At 39.4% G+C, this 20,221-nt stretch overlaps 1 protein-coding gene across 6 annotated transcripts in view; it reads left to right on the top strand.

Moving 5' to 3' along the window:
* Positions 1-20,221, top strand: part of PRMT8 (protein arginine methyltransferase 8) — a 71,478-nt gene that overhangs the window by 43,569 nt on the left and 7,688 nt on the right. For 3 of the 6 annotated variants that reach the window (XM_030478816.1, XM_030478817.1, XM_030478819.1), the window contains 5 exons: positions 23-86; positions 3,822-3,964; positions 4,355-4,442; positions 7,831-7,946; positions 14,188-14,338. In XM_030478816.1, coding sequence (XP_030334676.1) covers positions 23-86; positions 3,822-3,964; positions 4,355-4,442; positions 7,831-7,946; positions 14,188-14,338 — 562 coding nt within the window. Of the gene's footprint in view, positions 1-22; positions 3,965-4,311; positions 4,443-7,830; positions 7,947-8,855; positions 8,964-9,667; positions 9,721-14,187; positions 14,339-20,221 lie in introns of all 6 variants that reach the window. The other 3 variants (XR_003990483.1, XR_003990485.1, XR_003990484.1) reach the window with 3 other exon arrangements.

The following is a 20,221-nucleotide window of genomic DNA, read 5'->3' as shown; positions in this document are numbered from 1 at the left end:
TCTTTTTTTCTTTTTTTCCTAGATTGAATGCTCAAGTATATCTGACTATTCAGAAAAAATTATCAAGTCGAACCACTTGGACCACAGTAAGGCATATATAAAAATATTTTCTTCAGGAGAAAGAGAAGATAACTGTTTCGCTTTTTCTGATTAATTTATGTTGTGTTGTTTATATGTAAATGGTAATTTTGCATAATTTACTCATGTAAATGCAAAACTAAACACCTCATTCTAGGCACTACAACAGTTCCTCAGGGGAGAAGTTACTTCTACATTTACTTCTAGGCTCACAGACTATAAAATCAAATAGGATTTGTCAGTGGGCAGTTTGATTCAGCAAAGCAGGCAGGTGGCCCCATATTAGAGCTGAACTTTTCGAATTAATTCTGCCATTTAAATTCCACCTTATTTCTTAAATAGAATTGACACACACACATTCAAATTGAAATAAGGTTCAAAGCAAAAAGTATTTTGTTTCTATACACATTTTTCACTAAGAATTTCTTCTGACTTCAAACTTTAAAAAAATACTTTTTGAAAAAGCATATTGAAATAAACACACTCATACAAATTAAAATGTTCAATTCTCAGAATAATAGTATCAGAGAAAACTTCTATTTTTTTCTTGAAAACTGTTGACATTTCTGGGGATGTGGAAACACTTCAATTAAAAAAAAAAAAAAATACTAGAAATACTCCAAACCTACTGAAAACTCTTAAAAAAAATAATCTCCAACAAGCTCCATTTCATATCTTCAGTCCTCTTCCAAATCACTGTACACAAGATATGTTTGTAACAATCTAAAAAATCAGGGTTTTTTTAACTGAAGCTGTGAGACAGTTCTTGTTTAAAAGTGTTTCTGTGAAGGGCTTGCCTTTGCTGCAGAGCAGTGCTGGTCATAGCTGGCTAGACTGTATAATTTGCCCCCACTTTTACCTGTGTCTGTGCTAGTGCTGTGCTAGCGCATCCACAGGGATAAATTTCTGTTCTGATTTAGATCTGTTCTAATTTTTATTGCTGTCACTTGCAGCTTCTGACTAACACAGAGATGTTTGGGAGGAGAATTGATTGTAGAGAATGTGCATTAAAGTGTGCAGTGTGAAAGAAACAGCAGTGACGTGGGATGCAAGAGGCCAGACGGTGTGTGCAACTTTTGGTTCAGAAAAAAAAGGAAGCAAAGGGCCAGAGAATACTCTCCTCCGCAGGAGGGATAGGGCACTAAAACAATGAGGTGTTGACCTCAACTTGGTTGTCCTGTACCTTTGGTGCAGAGCCCAGAGTGGCCTTTCATGAAATAGCTACACAAACAGCACACCGTAAATGAATTCATGTTTGTATTTCCAGCAACAGGAATTGTGTGTGAAGGGACCATTGTCAGAAAAATAAGAATAATTCAGTATGCTCCAGAGGTTGCAGAGGGTGTTTACTTCTGCTTCTTCCTCCTGTTTCTCCAAGGAGCAAGTCCTTGGAAAAACTGTGGAGGAAGAAGCAGAGACTTCTTCCCTTTGGCAAAAAAAGAACTTGCCCAGACAGGTTCAGCAGCCTATCTAACTGCAGTTTGGTCTCCAATATAGACGAATTACACAACTGAGCGAACATTTACACTGATCTACATTCACTTTTATTTTAATGCAACCAGGTGCTGAGCCAAACGATCTTGTTGCTTATGGAAATTTTTTCTTTTCTTTCCCCCTAATTGTTTAGAGAAATGCAGAGTCAGCAAAAGGGGCTATACCGAGAGAAAAGCCACTATTTTCAGAACAGATACAGTACAGCTGGGACAGCACTATCTGTTCCCACATGATGCCTGATGAAGATATTTCATCAAAATGAAGGGAGGTGCAAGAAACCTGTGCTGCTGCTGCTTACACTGTGACTGTTCTAGGTAGAAACAGAGGGCTTCAAAGTCTGCAGGTGTGTCACTCTGGCAGCTGTCAACAGTGCTAAAAATCAGTTAAAAAAAAATAAATAGTGGCAGTGAAAGTTCTCTGGAGAAAAGAGATCTCATGGATGGATCTTATAGACATGAAGAGTCTTTAGTATAACAGCAGATGAACTATTGAGCTACTAAGTGTGAAAGGAAGGACTTTAAAGAGTGGGAAGGGTAAGAGAAATCTGCTCTTTTCCAATCAGGTTGCTCTTAATACTTTGTGTTGCCAGTTTGAATTGGCATGTTCCAAACTTCTTAGAGGGCTAATTTGGGTTAAAAGTTTGCTATGCAGATAAAGTGACCACAACTGGTTAGAATAATACTAGTACTGCATGAATGTTGGAAAGTTGAAACCTCATTTTCCCTGGGTTGAGTTCTAAAAATCACTCAGCCCACACTTACACTCTTAAATAGCTAACCCAGTTCTAGCTAAATGAAAGTACCTTCATCTTCCTCAAACTGAATGTTGAGAATTTTCATCAGTAAAAATTGCCATAATTAAAAATTGTCATTTATTAAAAGTTATGTAATAATCTAAATCTTATTAGTTAGTAATGAAATGTAAAATATTCCCTGCTCATTTTGTTCCTGAATTTCAAGTGCATCCATTACCTTGTTAAGGAAGAATACAGAACCATGAGACTTTACCCACTGCAACAAACAATATAAATAGCAGACAAAACAAGCTGCAAATTATTTGTTCAAATAATTTATAATACGTTTGTAAGTAGGAAGAATTTGTTTAAAATGCAAGAATGATTAGTGAATTGCATAGGGATCCTAAAACAAAAATATTTGTTACCACTGAACTAAATATGGACCAGCATTTAATTTTTTTTCTCTAAGCAAAATACCCATTTTAGTATCAAGCAGTTGTATTACTGCTTGTTGATTTGCTTTTGCAGTGCATACCCAGTCTGCCATAAGTGGTATACAGTATTGCCAGTAATTCAGTGCACTGTGTTATAGTGTCTCTGAGGATCTGGTGGTTTACTACATCAAAATTCTAGCAAGCTTTTTAATTTCCTTGAAACTAATTTGGTGACAAAATATCTGACAGCAATATTTTCCAGCAGTCACTTTAGATAACTGTGGAAAGTCATGCAAGTCTAAACTAGGTAGAAGACTCAGAGTGAGAATGGCAGTATGTTATAGAAGATTCTATAATGAAGCAGAAGGGAATGAAAAATGACTTTTCATGACAGAAATGTGTTTGTACACACTTTCTTGTTTGTGTATTGTCAGGCTAGATCTACCTTACTCAGTTAGGTCAGCTCCCCAGAATTCATGGAAGAAATAGGCCTTAGTTTCTTCATTGCGAAGCTAGCATAATATGTTTGAAAAGCAGGTGAGAATTAGATCCTACATCCATAAATGTCTAATATCGCAGTGATGAGATCATGTATGTGTTACCCTACAGGGATGTTTAAAGGATTCTAGGTGGATTCTTTGCATTACTTTGTCAATGATATAGACATCTTCCAAATTCCAAAGGGTATGTAAAATGAGATCAGGCAGGTATCCAGGTAAGGCCTGTTTTTCTGTTGTTTTTTATATATGGCTGTTATTTTGTTTGAGTTTTGGTTTTGTTTGCATTGGGGTTTTTTTGGTTGGTTGGGGTTTTTTTATTTGGTTTTATTTGGTTTTTTTTTAATTTTTGTTGGGTTTTTTTGGTTTGGTTTGGTTTGAGGTTTTTTTCTTTTATACTGATACTAAAACGCAAGTAGTTTTAAAATAGTGTAAGATCCATTGAGTCACATGGAGTTACCCCTTATCTACAGGCATTGAAGAACAGAATCATATTGAAAAGGTCAGCCTGACATTCACCAGTAAGGAACTTAATCAGGTGTTTTATTATGTGAAACATATTTGTTTGGATTCTTTTTTCAGTAATCACAATATTTAAAGGTAAAGTGGAAGAAGTTGAATTACCTGTGGACAAAGTAGACATCATCATCAGCGAGTGGATGGGTTACTGTCTGTTCTATGAGTCAATGTTAAACACAGTCATCTTCGCACGAGACAAGTGGCTGGTAGGTGGTCTGCATGTCATACTCCTTGCTGGAGCAGTCATTAATTAATTTTCTGACTGCAAGACTTCCCTCTCCTACTGTCACCACAAGAAGACACAGTTACATCTCCAAGTGCCATTTCTTAGGTTTTAATGAAAAAATTAACAAGGGAATCTCAGTGAAAGAGCTTTGCTTTTGATAAACTGCTGGTGAAATTTGTATAGGCACTATCTAATGACATTGCTACAGGCTGCAAGAGTTGCTGAGGTTAAAGCTGATGTGACAATCTGCAGGAAAACAATAAAGGCATGCAAGGGGTGCTTGTCTGGTTTTTGTATGTGCAGTTCAAAATGTAATGTCTTTGTCAGGTGAATAGATTACGAGATCCATTTCCCCACAATTCATCAACAGAAACCTGGAGGGCTAATGTTTCCAGACCGAGCTGCTTTGTACGTGGTAGCAATTGAAGACAGACAGTACAAGGACTTCAAAATTCACTGTGAGTAAATGCCTAACAGTAACACTCTTCTATGTTTATTTCCCTAAAATATTTGATTTACTCTGGCCTGCTGTAATCTCTTTGCTGGTAAAGTTTTAAAAAAGCCAAGAAATCATCCTGACCAGGCCAGAATTCCAATATAAATACTGAGAAAACTCTAGTTTGGTGAGAAATTGGGGAAACTTGTATGATGTAAAGTGCACAAAGGAAAGATACGTGAATAAACTGATGTAGACCTTGCTTAGAGTTATATTGATACTTCTACCTCTATTTTACAATGTGTATTTTAGTAGATTTAGTTTTGTTGTTTTGATCAATACATCATCCCGCATAACTGCCATTAAATTTGGTAATATCCAGGTGCTAGTTTTTGTTTTTAGAAAACAAGAACAGAAGAATTAATAATATGCAAATGAATTGTAAATGTTAAGAAATAAGCCTAGGAAAATTAGCTTGTCAAGAAGAAAAAAGTTCTAAACTTTTTTCGTTTACTTCATAGATGCATAAAATTGACTTTACATTTAATTTTTTTTTTTTCTTTGAAGTTTCATTCAATAACTGGTGCTGTTAGTGACCTCTGCAGGTCACCTAGTCCAGCCTCTTGCTCAAAGCAGGCCAGATTTCACAGTTAAGCAGGGCACTCAGTGCCCTGGCCTGCAGTCAGGAGATGGCTATTCCTTTGTTCACATGCTGAAGCACCCTCAGGAGTAAACATGTTTCTGAATATCCAGTCAGAATTTTCCTTGCTGAAACTTGCCTTCCTTGTCTCTTGTCACCTGAAGAGAATCTGACTTTATCTTTGTTGCTGTACCAGCAGATAGCAATTAAATCCCACCATTTAATTTAGTGTTTGCTGTCCCAGGCTAAGCAAACCCAGTTTTCTTGGACACTTCTCATGCCTTAGCATGTGGTTCACTTTCATCACCTCAAGGTCATACTCATGATTCACATTCAACTGGTTGTCCCCCAAGTCACCTAAATTTGAATTTATTTGATCAAAATAGTTTTGATGAAATAAGTTCTACATTATTTCACTCTCTTTTTTATTTTATTCTTTTTTTGCTTTCATTTATTTTTTAAAGCTGGCCAATTTCACTTAAAGGCATTTTCAATCAGGGGAAGAAAAAAAATCACAAAATTCCTAAGCAGTTTTATAAATTAAGGATACATGCAAAAGCTTGGGTATAATTGGTGGGTTCAGTCAACCTTTAAATGAAAATGCCTAACTCCTTATTCCTTCCGTTTCAGCTCCTCTCAGAAAAGAAGGTTTGGTGTTTCTGTAGTCAAATTCAGTGCCAATACACAGAACTGCCAACGGGTCAGAACTGCCATTTTGAGTCAAAAACAAGCCCAGTGCAGTGGGAGAGTGACAAGAAGTCCGTGTAGATGTCAGAGGCAATTATATCTACTCCTCAAGCACAGCCTAGATTTTTCTCCTTCTTCTTTTGAATTTACAAATTCAAAAGTATGTGTGAGACATCCATTCTCTAAAGGAATCAAAGCTGGTTTGGCCCAAAAAATTCCCTTATGCCTTATTTACTTTGCCTTTGAACCCTTTTCTTTCTAGGCCTTGAACCTTTTCCTTTTCTCACGGACAATACACCTGCTTTCAACTTACTTTTTCATCATTAAAGAAAAGGAAAAGTTTCAGATTCTTTTTATTTTCTGAAGTGTTGTTTTCATTTAAGGCACTTTCTTTTCTGATTTCATCTCTGATTTCTCTTCCTCCCTCCCTTTTAGTAGCTCTGTGTCTTTTTCAGTTATTTCCATCTCACTAGCTATGTGCATCACCATCTTGTCTCTCTTTTCAGCTTGTAAATCCTTGACACTGTCTCCTTACATTTCAATTTTTCATCTTTCTTTTTTCTCTCTTAAGTTGGATAGAGTCTTGTCTTCATATGAGATTCAGGGATAAGCATTTTAAAGGGCGCTCAAGAACTATCGTATCGATTGAGAAAGAATTCAGTGTGAGGTTTCTAAAAAAGTCTGACTTCTGATTTCTCAAACTTTATTAATGCCGCAGAGTACTACTATAGTCTAGTCTGATTGCCTGAAAAACGTAAAACAGAATTTTAACTCCTGTGACAGGTGTCTGTCTAATACAGATTGTGGCATACATTTCAAAAGCATCCTGTGTAAGCTGAAGTACATCAAGTGATGGAGGCCCCAACAACTCTTGTTTAGTAAATTGTTCCTTTGGGGTTTCCTAGTTGATCTTTTCTGAGTAACCACATAAAAACATACAGCTTCTATAAATATAAATTGAAGTTCCCACATGCTCATGATGCTTGAAATGTAAGTTTCGATCATCAGCTCCCCTGAAATATTGAGAAACTCACAGCCCAATAAAGAGAGAACATATCAACATATCCATGTCCAGATTTGTTCCAGTTTATAAGTATGCAGATATTTTGCTCATACTACATTTTTAATTACAGTCCTCTGGGAATGGCAGTAGCTCAAATGCTATGCTCTTAAAAAATAAGACATTTCAAACATGCTCACTATTGCTGTTTATCAGTTTACCTTGCTTGGGTTCCGAAAGTTTTTTAAAAAGTTCACAGTATTCAGTTTAGACTTGCAGATGGAGCACTGAATCATATGGTCCATAAGACCAAGATTTCACTTTTTTGGAGGTTTTTGTTTTCATTTTGTTAAGCAATCTTAAAAGCAAAGCCAGTGTACTTTTCAACATTTTCATTTTGTTCAAGAAAAAATACACATAAAATGAAACCAAGATAAGAAGCATTTATTGAAACAATGAGAAGAACAATTCAAATAAGATCATCATTGCTTTTGTATCTTTTAGAAAGTGGACATTTTGCTTTTTTGTCATGATGTACATGCATATTAAAACTTGGATGCCCCAAATATTGAAAAACACCTGTAATTCTACTCCTGTTAGTAATGCACTTGTTGAAACTAAGACTACTTAAATAATTAAAAGAGCATGCAATCTGCCGATTGAATAGCAATCTATAAAAAAAAAGAAATATTAACAAAAATGGATAGGAAAGGATAGAATAACCTTAGCAGCTATTCTCCAGTCTCAATATGACATATTATATGATTTTGGGCAACACTCTCAAATGTCTAAAGACAGAAAATCATCGACAAATCTCATATAACACAGTTTTGGAGACACCAAAAAAAAGGCCCACTTTTTCAAGATGTATATTAAGATGTATATTGAGGGGTTATTTTGTCGTAAGTGCATTATCTGTAAAATAGCAATGATGACATAGACAACTGAGGCAGGAAGCAAAGGGCAAAAGAGGAGAGCTGAGAGTAAGGGAATGGTAGAAATTCTTTCAAATGAAAGATGCGTTGAGAAACAAATATTTTTATTATTACTGCTAATCTTTGACACATTCATTTGCATTGACAGGGTGGGAGAATGTGTACGGCTTTGACATGACCTGTATTAGGGATGTTGCCATGAAGGAGCCTTTGGTGGACATAGTAGATCCAAAGCAAGTGGTGACCAATGCCTGTTTAATAAAGGTTTGGTAATTCCAAATATACCTAATTATGAATGTTTACATCTAACTGTAGGATTCGTTGGAGATCTGCTGCTTGTGTTTTACTGCTATCTTTGTATGCTTCTAACTAGCTGCAGAAGCCATCATGATAGAATGATATCACACGAAGAAGGAAAATAGTGCAGTTTTAAATTAGTATTAGTATATTGCACATGCCCAATACTGTCACCTGAACTAAGCATGAACATTACCTTGATCACTTACGGAATACACAAAAGCAAGATGCTCCTTGTGACTCTGTACTCATCTGGCTGCTGCTAACTGTAATTTAAGACTCTTACACGAATTATACGTGTGCAAATACTGGATAATAGAGATATGGTGGATTTAGATATGAACTTTAATTGCCCTACCTTCTTGTAAATAGAGGTCGGAAATTACTGATGGAATGTTGCTGAGGAGAAGGGCTATATTAATTCTGTTTGCAGTAAGAAAGATTGAAGCATCAGTTTCTGAATCGGACAGCTCTGAGAAACAACTCTAATTTACTCCAGAGCATGAGATCAGAATTGAAACCTAACTTACTTGTATAACTTCCTAATTCTTGGCCCTATCCAGAATTTTACTGCGTTCTCCCAGCCCCAACATCTGCAGCCAAAGGTTACTTTGTACCCTGTTCTACGTATAAAACAGAATGGTCGCTACTCCTGCTCACAAGACCACATTAAGAATCCATAGCTCTTCACGAGAGAATCCACAGCCTGCAGGAACACAATGAAAGCTCTAGAATTCCTTCCATGTGCAGGAATGCGCCTCATGTGTGAGGACTGCTCTCATGAATAATCTCACAGCAATCAGGTCTATGAATCCAAGAGTGTGCTCGTTTATTCCAAAGACTCAGTTCTAACTTTTCCCTTTCGCTTTTTGCCAGTAACAAATACAGCATTAAGTATTCCCATATGCCAAAAGGAAAGACATACCATTAATCTACAGAAACTTTACTGAAAGCAGCAAAAAGGAACAGAAGTAAAAACTCTATGTGAGTATGTATGCACACACAGTCCATCTGCACTGAGGGGAACACAGGATGGTTGTGTCCGAAAACAGCCTGAGCCAGAGCAATTTGAAATTGCAACACACACAAAATAAACAGCTATTTAGACTTCACAAAATATGTCTGGAGAGTGAGATATCAGGTGGCAAAATGGATTGGTTTCTTCAGAATAAAAAGTTATAAAAGCTGCATACCCTTAAATGCAGTGCAAATCTAATATTTTCTTTAGAAGGTCTTTAAAAGTAATTTGGTTTAAGAAGACAGACAAGCTTTTTCAAACTGTTTCTATTCAGCTTTTATATTTAATTCTACATGGCCTGACATCTTTTATCCGTACACTGAATGGTGCTTTACTATGTAATGGCACTATAGGAGTAAAGCAGGTAATAACTACACAAGCAGAAACCACTCCCCATTCTCATAAACTGATCAGTAAAAAAAATAAAATTGTCAAGGAAAGGCAGGAAGGAGGAAGGCTTTTGTTCAAGCTGGCAATATGGAAGCAAGAAAAACTGAGGTTGCAATTCTTTTTTTTAATATAATTTACTTTTGCACATGGTTTTATTCATATGAAGTACATTTCTTTGATCCTGAAAATATTTGTGAATTCGGAGAGTAATATTAATGTAAAAGAACATTTGAGAATAAACAAAGCAATCATGTTTAATTATTCAAATGTTTTATTACAGCATTTCAAGACAGCACAGCTTATTCATATTAGATTCACAAAAGGACTTTTTAGGTGGGTATTCAACCCAAAACCAGGTGCGTCTGAGTTCCCTGCACTGAGTTCCCTGTCAGTGATAAACTAGTCACTAGACGCATTTCTAATAGACCAGAGCCTTGTGCTTCTGCATTGATTTAAATTCCCAGATTAGGTGCTCAGAATTATTCCACAAAATCAGTAAACTAAAACATCAACCCCTGCATGCTACGTAACCATGACACTTACCTAGAATGCTGGAGACCTGAGTAAAATATCCTCATTTGTACTCTTCAGGAATTGGATGTAACCCAACTCTTTAACCCTTCAAGAAACTCTAGCCACTAAGCCACAGGTGCGCTGGGGATTGGTGACTGCAGGGAGTACAGCATCTTCTTGTTGTGGAAGCAACTCCTCTTTGAATGATCTCTTAAATATATCCTGGAGGCATAGGAATTTTTCTGGCAAGTAGAAGTCATCTGTTTAAATTCCAATTGCCAGGGAGGGTATTGACCTTCAAACCGCCAGAGTCAATAACTGATCTCAGGAAAATTATACAATCACCCTGAGGGCCTACTGCATTCACTAACATTTGAGAAACTGGAAAAGTTTGCTTCAAACTCAGTAAAATACCTATGTTTTCTTCTCTGATCCCCTTGCATACCAGAGAAATACAAATAGGTTTGAGGTGACCGGAGACGTTTTCCCCATGTTAATTTGATTTGGTGTCAGCACCAGAGGCTACAATGTGAACAACATATTGTTCACATACCTGTAGAAACACCTGCGATGAGAGAGTTGCCAAGAATTACAAAACCAAACAAGAATGAAGAACATGCCACATCCAGTTTATAATAATAAATATTGTTGGACTTCCCTGAATATTCTCCCCTATCTAGCTACAGAGAAAAAACAGCAAACAAAAACAAAAAGGAAAGAAAGAAACCTACTTTTATGCTTATACTCCCACACTTTCCAGGAAGAGTTTAAAGCTCCTACAGGTCACACACCACTTTAAGATTACACAGTTTAATGCTAGTTAAGCCACAAACTGCCCTTCCTGGACAAAAAAAACCCGGGGGGAGGAGTGGGGGGGGGAAATGTATGCTCTAATACCCAGTTCTTTGAGAAATTTCCACTGTTTTGGAAATATTGTGATTCACTTGTATGAAGCCTTATTTCGGAAGATCTGCAGTGTTTTCTGCAAAATGGTACTGTTGCTCAGAGAGATCCAGCCACACATGCGAGGTGCTTGACTGTGAGCTCTCATGAGTCCCATGTTCTTCTCCCATAGTAATCTTCACCCATGAGTCTCCTCATGAGACTCTTCTCTTGCTCCACAGTGACTTCAGTGAACTCCTTAATCACATTCCTTTCTCCCAGCTTCTCCTAAAGTGAATCAAGAGGCACTTATGCCACTTATTTTCCATCTCTCTTCACTCTTTTCTCATTTTTGCTCTCTATTTTTTTCTCTACATGAAAATCTCACTTCTCTTTTCTAAATGACTTTTCCTATCACTTTTTCCTTTCCAACAGTTTTCCTCAGTCTTTCCTTACAGCATCCTCCCCTTTATCTCTTCTCCCCCCCAAAAAACCCAAACCAAACAACACCCTAGTAGTTTTCAGGCATTTCCTTCTCTGCAAACAGGAAAAGATGGCAGAAAATGGGCCCTGGCAGCAGGCTAAGGTATCTTCTATGTTGAAGCCATAGATAACACTTGCATCCCTATTATTTCATCTAATAGGAAAATACCATATGCTATCTAGTCAATCTCAGATACTCCATTCTTCTTTCACTGCTCCCCTGAAAACCCCAGAATTTAATGTTGTTTCTGCCCACATTCTGTTAGTTCTCCGTACTCTTTAAAAAAGAAAAATAAGATAAAACAAAAAGCAAAAGCATTTTCTTTTGGAAAAGTGAATGTGGTTTGTGGGGGTGACTCCTGCGTTCAGTGCTCCCCACATACCTATATGCATGTGTGCAATTTTCTCAGTGTTTGTCACAAAAGAAGGTTTAGCCCTTTCTCCTTTCCCTAGCAATTAATTTTACTTCTCAGCCTTCAGAGCAATCCTTTTCCTGAAGCTGGCAATACCTGTTTGTATCAGTGCTACTGGTCCTCCAGCTTCTGCATCAGTTCAGCACCTTTACCTGCACTGCCTTCACTGTCACATCCTATGTTGGAGTGACCCATTTCCCTTTGTCCAAACCAAGACAGCTGGTGCAGTGGGAGAAAGGAGGAGGGGAAAACCGCAACCCCAAATCCAAATCCAAACAAATAGACAGACAAACAAACAAAACAAATGGGGGGGGGGGGTAAGGGACCCAAGAAACAAAACAAAAAATACCTCACCAAAACCAGACGTTCGCTGAGATTTTAGTCTTTGATTTATCTCTGTGCTCACACAATCCTAGCTGAGTAAGATGACTGGCTGGAAAGGGGATCCAAAAGGACATACATTGGCACTCTAAAAGCAACCTTAATTATGATTTGTATGAGGAAACAGATCAGCAGCAAGTCAGCATTTTTCCCATCAGCAAACCTAATTCAAAGCTGTTTCTCTGATTAGCTGTGTTTCTGTCAGCTAGGGTGATACCACTCAAACAAGAAATACATAGCAGCTGGCAACACCACATCTCAGCCTCACTGTCATCATTCCTGTGATTCTAAATGATCTTCTATACATAATTTGCTCAGTCCTAAAGCAATTTGTGCCATGGACAGCTCAAGAACCATTCTTTATGCACTGAATGTAAAATCTTGACCTCTATCTGTCTCGCTGCAACAGGGACATGTAGTATGGGATGTTTCATGGTCATTCTTAGAGTGTCAGCTACAGTCTGGACCTCCTTACTTAGCTGATAATTCTGACACTTTTATGTTGCTCAACTTAACACATTTTAATTTTTTAGTATAATTAAGAGCTGAATTTTTATTAGATCCCTTTTTAACTATGCCCATTTTGTTGTTTTTGAAATCTGAATGAAATCTGGTAAATCATTACTTTTCCACTTATATTATGCAGATACAGCATTAGTCCCCTTTGCTGTTAGCTGTAATTAACATTCAATAAGCAGTGATATTTAATGTAAGAATGCATAGTAGCCAGAGTACAATTCAAAGAGATCACCAAAACAGGACCAGGCCAGTTTCAAAACTATATTAATTAGCTAATTAAAAAATCCCCACATTTGTCTCATGTCTTGCACAGTTAAAAAAACCGTGTTTCGGTCCTTAAAAAAAATAACTGTAAAAAATGACCGTTTTATCCAGCACATCTATTCAGTATTTCTGAGACATTTCCATTAACTTCTCTAATAAAAATATTTCCTACTGCTTTTGATTCCACTTTACCCTGCAAAGCCAATACAGCTCAGAGAGAGGGAGCTAGATCCCTTTTATGTGCCTCATTATCTGACATAATTCACAATTTCCCCACAGTGATACCACTAAAAAGCCACAAAAATTACAGAAATCTGCAGCTGTCCCCTACCAGTCCAGTCTAGCTTGTCAAAGCAAATTTTGCAGGCTGCTATGGAAGTCTGCCAGGAGACTTTTGAAATTCTTATTCCTAGTATGCTTTTTTCTTTTTATCTTTCTTTAAAAAAAAACACCACCTCCCCTCCCTCAAAAAAAACCCACCAAAAAAACCACCACTCAAAAAACCTCCAAAACAACAAAGCAAACAAACAAAAAAACACACCAAAGAAAAAAAAGGGAGGGGAGAGGGACCCAAAACCAAAACACCAAAACAAAAAACACATTTTAAGGCTTTAAATGACCACTTATGATCATGGGTCACTTAGAAACACTGGTGACTCATAGTGCCATTGCAATGTAATAGAATAATTTTTGTTACAATTAAGTTATTCTTGAAAAATATTGCTAATCAGACAGGCCCAAACTATAGCTTGGTTAAATCATCTCACCATAAGTTTTCTAAGTTTCAGAAACACGTGATATGTGTTCTGTGCAAAGACGTCAGTAACTGAAATATGGCTGAATCTTTCTGATGTTTTTGCAGACTTCTCTTAGATTAAAGAATGCAATTGCTAAGAAAGCCCTCTATTATGCCCTAAAAGAGCCTTCTAATGGACATTCTAGACTATGCTGTCCATTTTTGCAGTGTGTCTGAAGTAATGCTGGGAGGTCAGTGATATGACCCCTGGCTTTTGTTGCTAGAGTATTTGCAACATGCCTGTGTTTGTCAAAGCACATCTCTACCTTGATTTCCTTTAGCTCCTGTAGCCCCTCCCTGCCATTCCCAAGGACATACACTCTTCTGTGAGTGACCTTTCTTATCACACTCTGTCAACTTGGATAAATGAATCGTTTGCTGATTATTTGATGTATTCAAATGTACAATTAATTTCTTACAGTGTTAAAGGGCTGCCAGTTGTCTTTGTTGCTGATCATTAAATAAAATGCTTAAGTACATCATGTAAGGCTTAACCTCAGCATCACAGACATCTGCCTATAAATGTCTTTTTCTTTCTCCTCAAAACAGGAAGTTGATATTTATACAGTGAAGACTGAAGAATTGGCATTTACTTCTGCATTCTGCCTACAAATTCAGCGTAATGATTACATTCATGCCTTGGTCACCTATTTTAATATCGAATTTACGAAGTGCCACAAGAAGATGGGATTTTCTACAGGTAATCTCTATTTCTTTTAATTTTGTTTCTATTGCTATCAGTGTTTCAGTGCTACTGGCCAGATGATACAGGAAGGTTTACTATACCACCAGGTTTGAATTTAGCAGTAAAAATTATTCTCACTTTGGGGGAGGTGAGCAGGATGGGGAAAGGATAATTGCTTGTAGGAATTCTGAAGAGGCAGGATTTCACAATGGCTATCAAGCTTAGAGCTCAGCAGGAATTTACCCGAAAGTTTATGCCTCTCACCAGTTATATCTAAATCCTGTGTCAAGTTTTTCAGATTAGATAGGGAATTGTTGGCTCAGTGAGAGATAGCAGATTTGCATCTCAGTTTCCTCCAAATCCAAAACTCGACAAAAGCTCTTACTTGTCTCAGAGTGTAGAACAAAATCATTGGGATTTTGGTTTTTTTTTTTTGAAGATACAACCACACACGTACTACTTCTGTAAATTGGCTCTAACAACCCAAATGTGAAACTCTAACTTACCTTGGTGAGCAGATATTTAAATAAATAACTCCATTCCAATTAGGCGTTATTTACCAGAGTAAATAAACCAGCCAGTGTTGCAAGAAATGTAAAACCCTTATGATGCTTTAATGACAAGAACGACAAATTACCATTGGTGCTGGTTGCAATTAGCAACACTGCACAACTCAAACAGGTGTAAATGGGACTTGATGTAAGATAAATATGATTAGAATCTCCTCTTTTACAAGAGCTCTTAACCCTTTACACGAGATTCAAATCTCAAAGTACTTGGTTAAAATACTTATTTGTATTTGATTCTAGAAGTGTAACCATATGGATGATGTTATTTGGATTCTCACATTCTTATGTTTTTCAGTAAATGTGTTTCCCTGGTCATTCTGTAAAAGTGTTATACTATAGTATTTCCCACACCATGATAGGCATCAATATGTGCTACTAAACAAAGTGCAGCTAGGGAGACATGAAAGTTGATGAGGATCTGCAGTGGTACCCTGAAGTGGTAATATTTCTGAGTTTGTTTGAAACAAAATTATCTAAGGTGGAAAACACTTTAAGTTTTAGGCATTTGTTTTTTCTACAGAAGGCTGATTTTTATTTTTTTTTTTTCAGGAGAATGTAGCTTATTAATCTTTTCTAAAAGGTAATATAGACAAACCTCCACTTTTCTGTAAAGAATGATTTTGAATAAAGGATGTAGTTATCGTATTGTGATGTTAACTGAAACCTACCTTAGTAAAAGAGGTCTGCTTATATTGCCAGAACTACACGAAAGGTCTTTTATATCATTGAGAATGTGGCTTCATCTGCAAAGGAATAATGGAAAGTGTTTCTGTTCCACGTGTGCTTATGAACATGCATGTTTTAAGAAACGTCCTTGACTAGATTAGGGTATTTGATTAATGTTTTCCAGTCAAATGTGTCCCACCAGCAAATCTGATCCTCAAACCCAGGCAGTCTTTGCTTGGCTCTTAGACATCCCAGTAAATAGGCATCAAAATTGGCAAGGGAAAGGATTCGTTATATTATTGCAAGGAGTTGCTTGTCTGCAGAGTAGACATAGACTTGCTCCAGTATCAGTAGAGCAAAAGATGGCTGGATAAGGACTTCCTTGACTTTTATCGTCTCTTGGGTGTATGGGATAAAGAAGGCTTACTCAGGCACTTAGAAAGAAAATGTTCTGCAAGACCACTGTAGGTGGACTTAGCTTCCCTTAGCACATAAGAAGTGAGAACTTGCGGAAGGAGAGAGGTTAAATAGTATTAGGGAGAAGAGGCTACGTTTGGGTAAGAGCCTAGGACAGATACCAAGTTTGGCATAGCGTTGTTTTACAAGGAGTTTTTTGCAGGCCCACCTAAACTTGCAAATATATGTACAAGATATTTTATGCCTACTTGTCATAAAAAAGAGGGGAAAGGAGTTAGGCTGACCCTGACAACTGCAGCCTCCCCAACCGCAGTGAAAGACGCTGCAGCCACTACAACCACAGTGAGAGACACTGCAGCCACTCTAACCCCAGTGAAAAACACTGCAGCTGCTCCAACCCTAGTGGCAGACACTGCAACCACTCCAACCACAGTGATGGACACTGCAGCTAAACCAAAGGACCAATCCATGCCAATATCAGTTGCCTCTGTAAGCAAGGGGAAAAGCAAACGAGAGCCACAAAGAGCAATTTGTGCAGTAAAGAAAGATGAGGACCCAATGTGCATACTACAGGGGATGGCATCTGAACAAGAGTTATTAATAGAGGAATCAGAAGAAAAGGAAGAGGAAGAAGAGGTGACTTCGCAATCCTGGACCTCGACTGAGCTGTGGAATATGCGAAAAGATTTCAACGGTCTTCCAGGTGAAAACATCATTACCTGGTTGCTCCAATGCTGGGGCAGTGGGGCCAACGGTCATGAACTAGAAGATAGGGAAGCCAAGCAGCTGGGATCACTTGCTAGAGAAGGAGGAATTGACAAAGCAATTGTGAAAGAGAAACAAGCTCTCAGCCTTTGGAGGAGGCTTTTGGCAGCTGTGAAGGAAAGGTATCCCTATAAGGATGATGTCCTGCGTTGTTCAGCCAAGTGGACCACAATAGAGAGAGGTATCCAGTCCCTGAGGGAATCGGCCATTCTAGAGATGATCTATTGTAGGCCAGATGCTGGGAATGCACCCATAGATCCAGATGAAGTCAAATGTACATGACTCATGTGACAGAAACTTATACGGAGTGCACCGTCATCATATGCCCACTCATTGGCATCAATGACCTGGAGTGAGGCAGCAGCACCAACAGTGGATGAAATGAGTCATCAACTCTGAGAGTTTGAAGACAGTCTCATCCCTTCCATCATTTCAGCTGTGGAAAAACTGTCCCAGGAGGTCAAACAATTGAAAGATGATCTATCCAACTCCCCATGTGTACCAACCTGCGTCTCAGCTATTAACAGAAAGCGCCCTGTTGCCTGAGAGAGAAGATATAGGAGGTATGCGCCACGGGCCACCCTATGGTTTTATCTGCAGGATCATGGAGAAGACATGAGAAAGTGGGGTGGAAAACCTACCTCAGTTCAGTTCTGGAGGATCTGGTGCGTGAATTGAAAACAACGGTGAAGGGTGATCCTCCCAAGAAAGTTGCTGCTCCAGTCTTTGGTGAGCAGCTTCTCATATGGAGTGGAAGAGCTGATTTTACTCCAACTCCTGTGATAAGGAATTCTAATCCCTTTCTACAAGACATAAGTGGAGAATCTTATGATCACTGTTAGAGGGGCCCTACCTCCAGCCAGGTGGAGGAGAGGGACAATCAGGTTTACTGGACTGTGTGGATCAGATGGCCTGGCACATCAGTCCCACAGCAGTATAAGGCTCTAGTAGATACCGGTACACAGTGTACTCTGATGCCATCAAGCTGTCAAGGGATGGAACTCATTTGTATTTCTGGAGTGACAGGAGGATTCCAAGAATTGACTGTACTGGAGGCTGAAATCAGCCTAACTGGGAAGGAGTGGCAAAAGCACACTTTTGTGACTGGTCCAGGGGCTCCATGCATCCTTGACATAGACTAACTCAGGAGAGGGTACTTCAAAGACCCAAAAGGATACCAATGGGCTTTTGGTATAGCTGCCTTGGAGATGGAGGAAATTAAGCAGCTGTCCATCTTGCCTGGTCTCTCAGAGGATCCTTCTGTTGTGGGGTTTCTGAAGGTCAAAGAACAACAAGTGCCAATTGCAACCATAACAGTGCACCGGCGGCAATATTGCACCAACCGAGACTCCCTGATTCCTATCCACAAGCTGATCCGTTGACTGGAGAGCTCACCCTTTAATAGCCCCATATGTCCAGTGCAAAAGTCTAACGGAGAGTGGAGACTAACAGTAGACTATCGTGGCCTAAATGAAGTCACACCACCATTGAGTGCTGCCATACCGGACATGCTAGAACTTCAATATGAACTGGAGTCAAAGGCAGCCAAGTGGTATGCCACAATTGATATTGCCAATGCATTTTTCTCAATTCCTTTGGCAGCAGAGTGCAGGCCACAGTTCGCTTTTACTTGGAGGGGCATCCAGTACACTTGGAATTGACTGCCCCAGGGGTGGAAACACAGCCCTACCATCTGCCATGGACTGATCCAGACTGCAATGGAACAGGAGCAAGCTCTGGAACACCTGCAATACATTGATGACATGATCATATGGGGCTATACAATGGGAGAATTTTTTGAGAAAGGCAGGAAGATAATCCAAATCCTGCTGAAGGCCGGTTTTGCCATAAAACGGAGTAAGGTCAAGGGACCTGCACAGAAGATTCGATTTTTGGGAATAAAATGGCAAGATGGATAGCGCCAGATGCCCACAGATGTGATCAACAAGATAACAGCAATGTCTCCACCAACTAATAATAAAGAAACACAAGGTTTCTTATGTGTTGTGGGGTTCTGGATTATACACATCCCAAATTACAGTCTGATTGTAAGCCCTCTCTATCACATTACCTGGAAGAAGAATGATTTTGAATGGGGCCCTGAGCAATGACAAGCCTTTGAACAAATTAAACAAGAGACAGTTCATGCTGTAGCTCTTGGACCAGTCCGGACCAGGCAAGATGTGAAAATTTTGCTTTACACCGCAGCTAGGGAGAACGGTCCTACCTGGAGCCTCTGGCAGAAGCTCCAGGGGAGACTCGAGGTCGACCCCTCGGCTTTTGGAGTCAGGGATACAGAGGATCCGAGGCCAGCTACACTCCAACGGAAAAGAGATACTGGCAGCCTGTGAAGGGGTTCGAGCTGCTTCAGAAGTGATTGGAACTGAAGCGCAGCTCCTCCTGGCACTCTGGTTGCCCGTGTTGGGCTGGATGTTCAAAGGCAGGGTCTCCTCTACACGTCATGCAACCGATGCTACACGGAGTAAGTAGGCCACAGTAATTACACAACGAGCTCGAATAGGAAACCCCAGTCATCCAGGAATTCTAGAAGTCATCGTGGACTGGCCAGGGAGCAAAGATTTTGGAATGTCACCAGAGGAGGAGACAACACGTGCTGAAGATGCCCCACCCCACGTGCTGAATGAACGGTCAGAAAGTGAAAAGCAATATGCCTTGTTTACTGATGGGTCCTGCCGTATTGTCGGAAAGCATCGGAGATGGAAGGCAGCTGTATGGAGTCCCCTATGACCAATTGCAGAAACTGCTGAGGGAGAGGGTGAATCGAGTCAGTTTGCAGAGGTGAAAGCCATCCAGCTGGCCTTAGACATTGCTGAACGAGAAAAATGGCCAGTACTTTATCTCTATACTGACTCGTGGATGGTGGCAAATGCCCTGTGGGGGTGGTTGCAGCAATGGAAGCAGAGCAACTACCAGCACAGAGGTAAGCCCATCTGGGCTGCTGCACTGTGGCAAGATACTGCTGCCCGGGTGCAGAACCTGGTGGTGAAGGTACGCCATGTACATGCTCATATACCCAAGAGTCAGGCCACTGAGGAACACCAGAACAACCAACAGGTGGATGAAGCTGCTAAGATTGAAGTGGCTCAGATGGACTTAGATTGGCAACATAAGGGTGAATTATTTTTAGCCTGGTGGGCCTGTGACACCTCAGGCCATCAAGGCAGAGATGCAACATATAGATGGGCTCGTGATCGAGAGGTGGACTTAGCAATGGACACTATTGCCCAGGTTATTCATGAACGTGAAACATTTGCTGCAATTAAGCAAGCCAAGCAGTTAAAGCCTCTCTGGTATGAAGGGTGACAGCTGAAGTACAAGTATGGGGAGGCCTGGCAGATTGACTATATTACACTCCCACCAACCCGCCAAGGCAAGCGCCATGTGCTTACCATGGTGGAAGCAACCACCGGATGGCTGGAAACATACACTGTGCCCCACACCACTGCCCGGAACACTATCC

The sequence above is a fragment of the Strigops habroptila genome, chromosome 3, assembly GCF_004027225.2.
Source record: "Strigops habroptila isolate Jane chromosome 3, bStrHab1.2.pri, whole genome shotgun sequence".
Lineage (NCBI taxonomy): Eukaryota > Metazoa > Chordata > Aves > Psittaciformes > Psittacidae > Strigops > Strigops habroptila.
The sequence above is the reverse complement of the archived record's forward strand: the minus strand, read 5'-3'. Positions and strand labels throughout refer to the sequence as shown.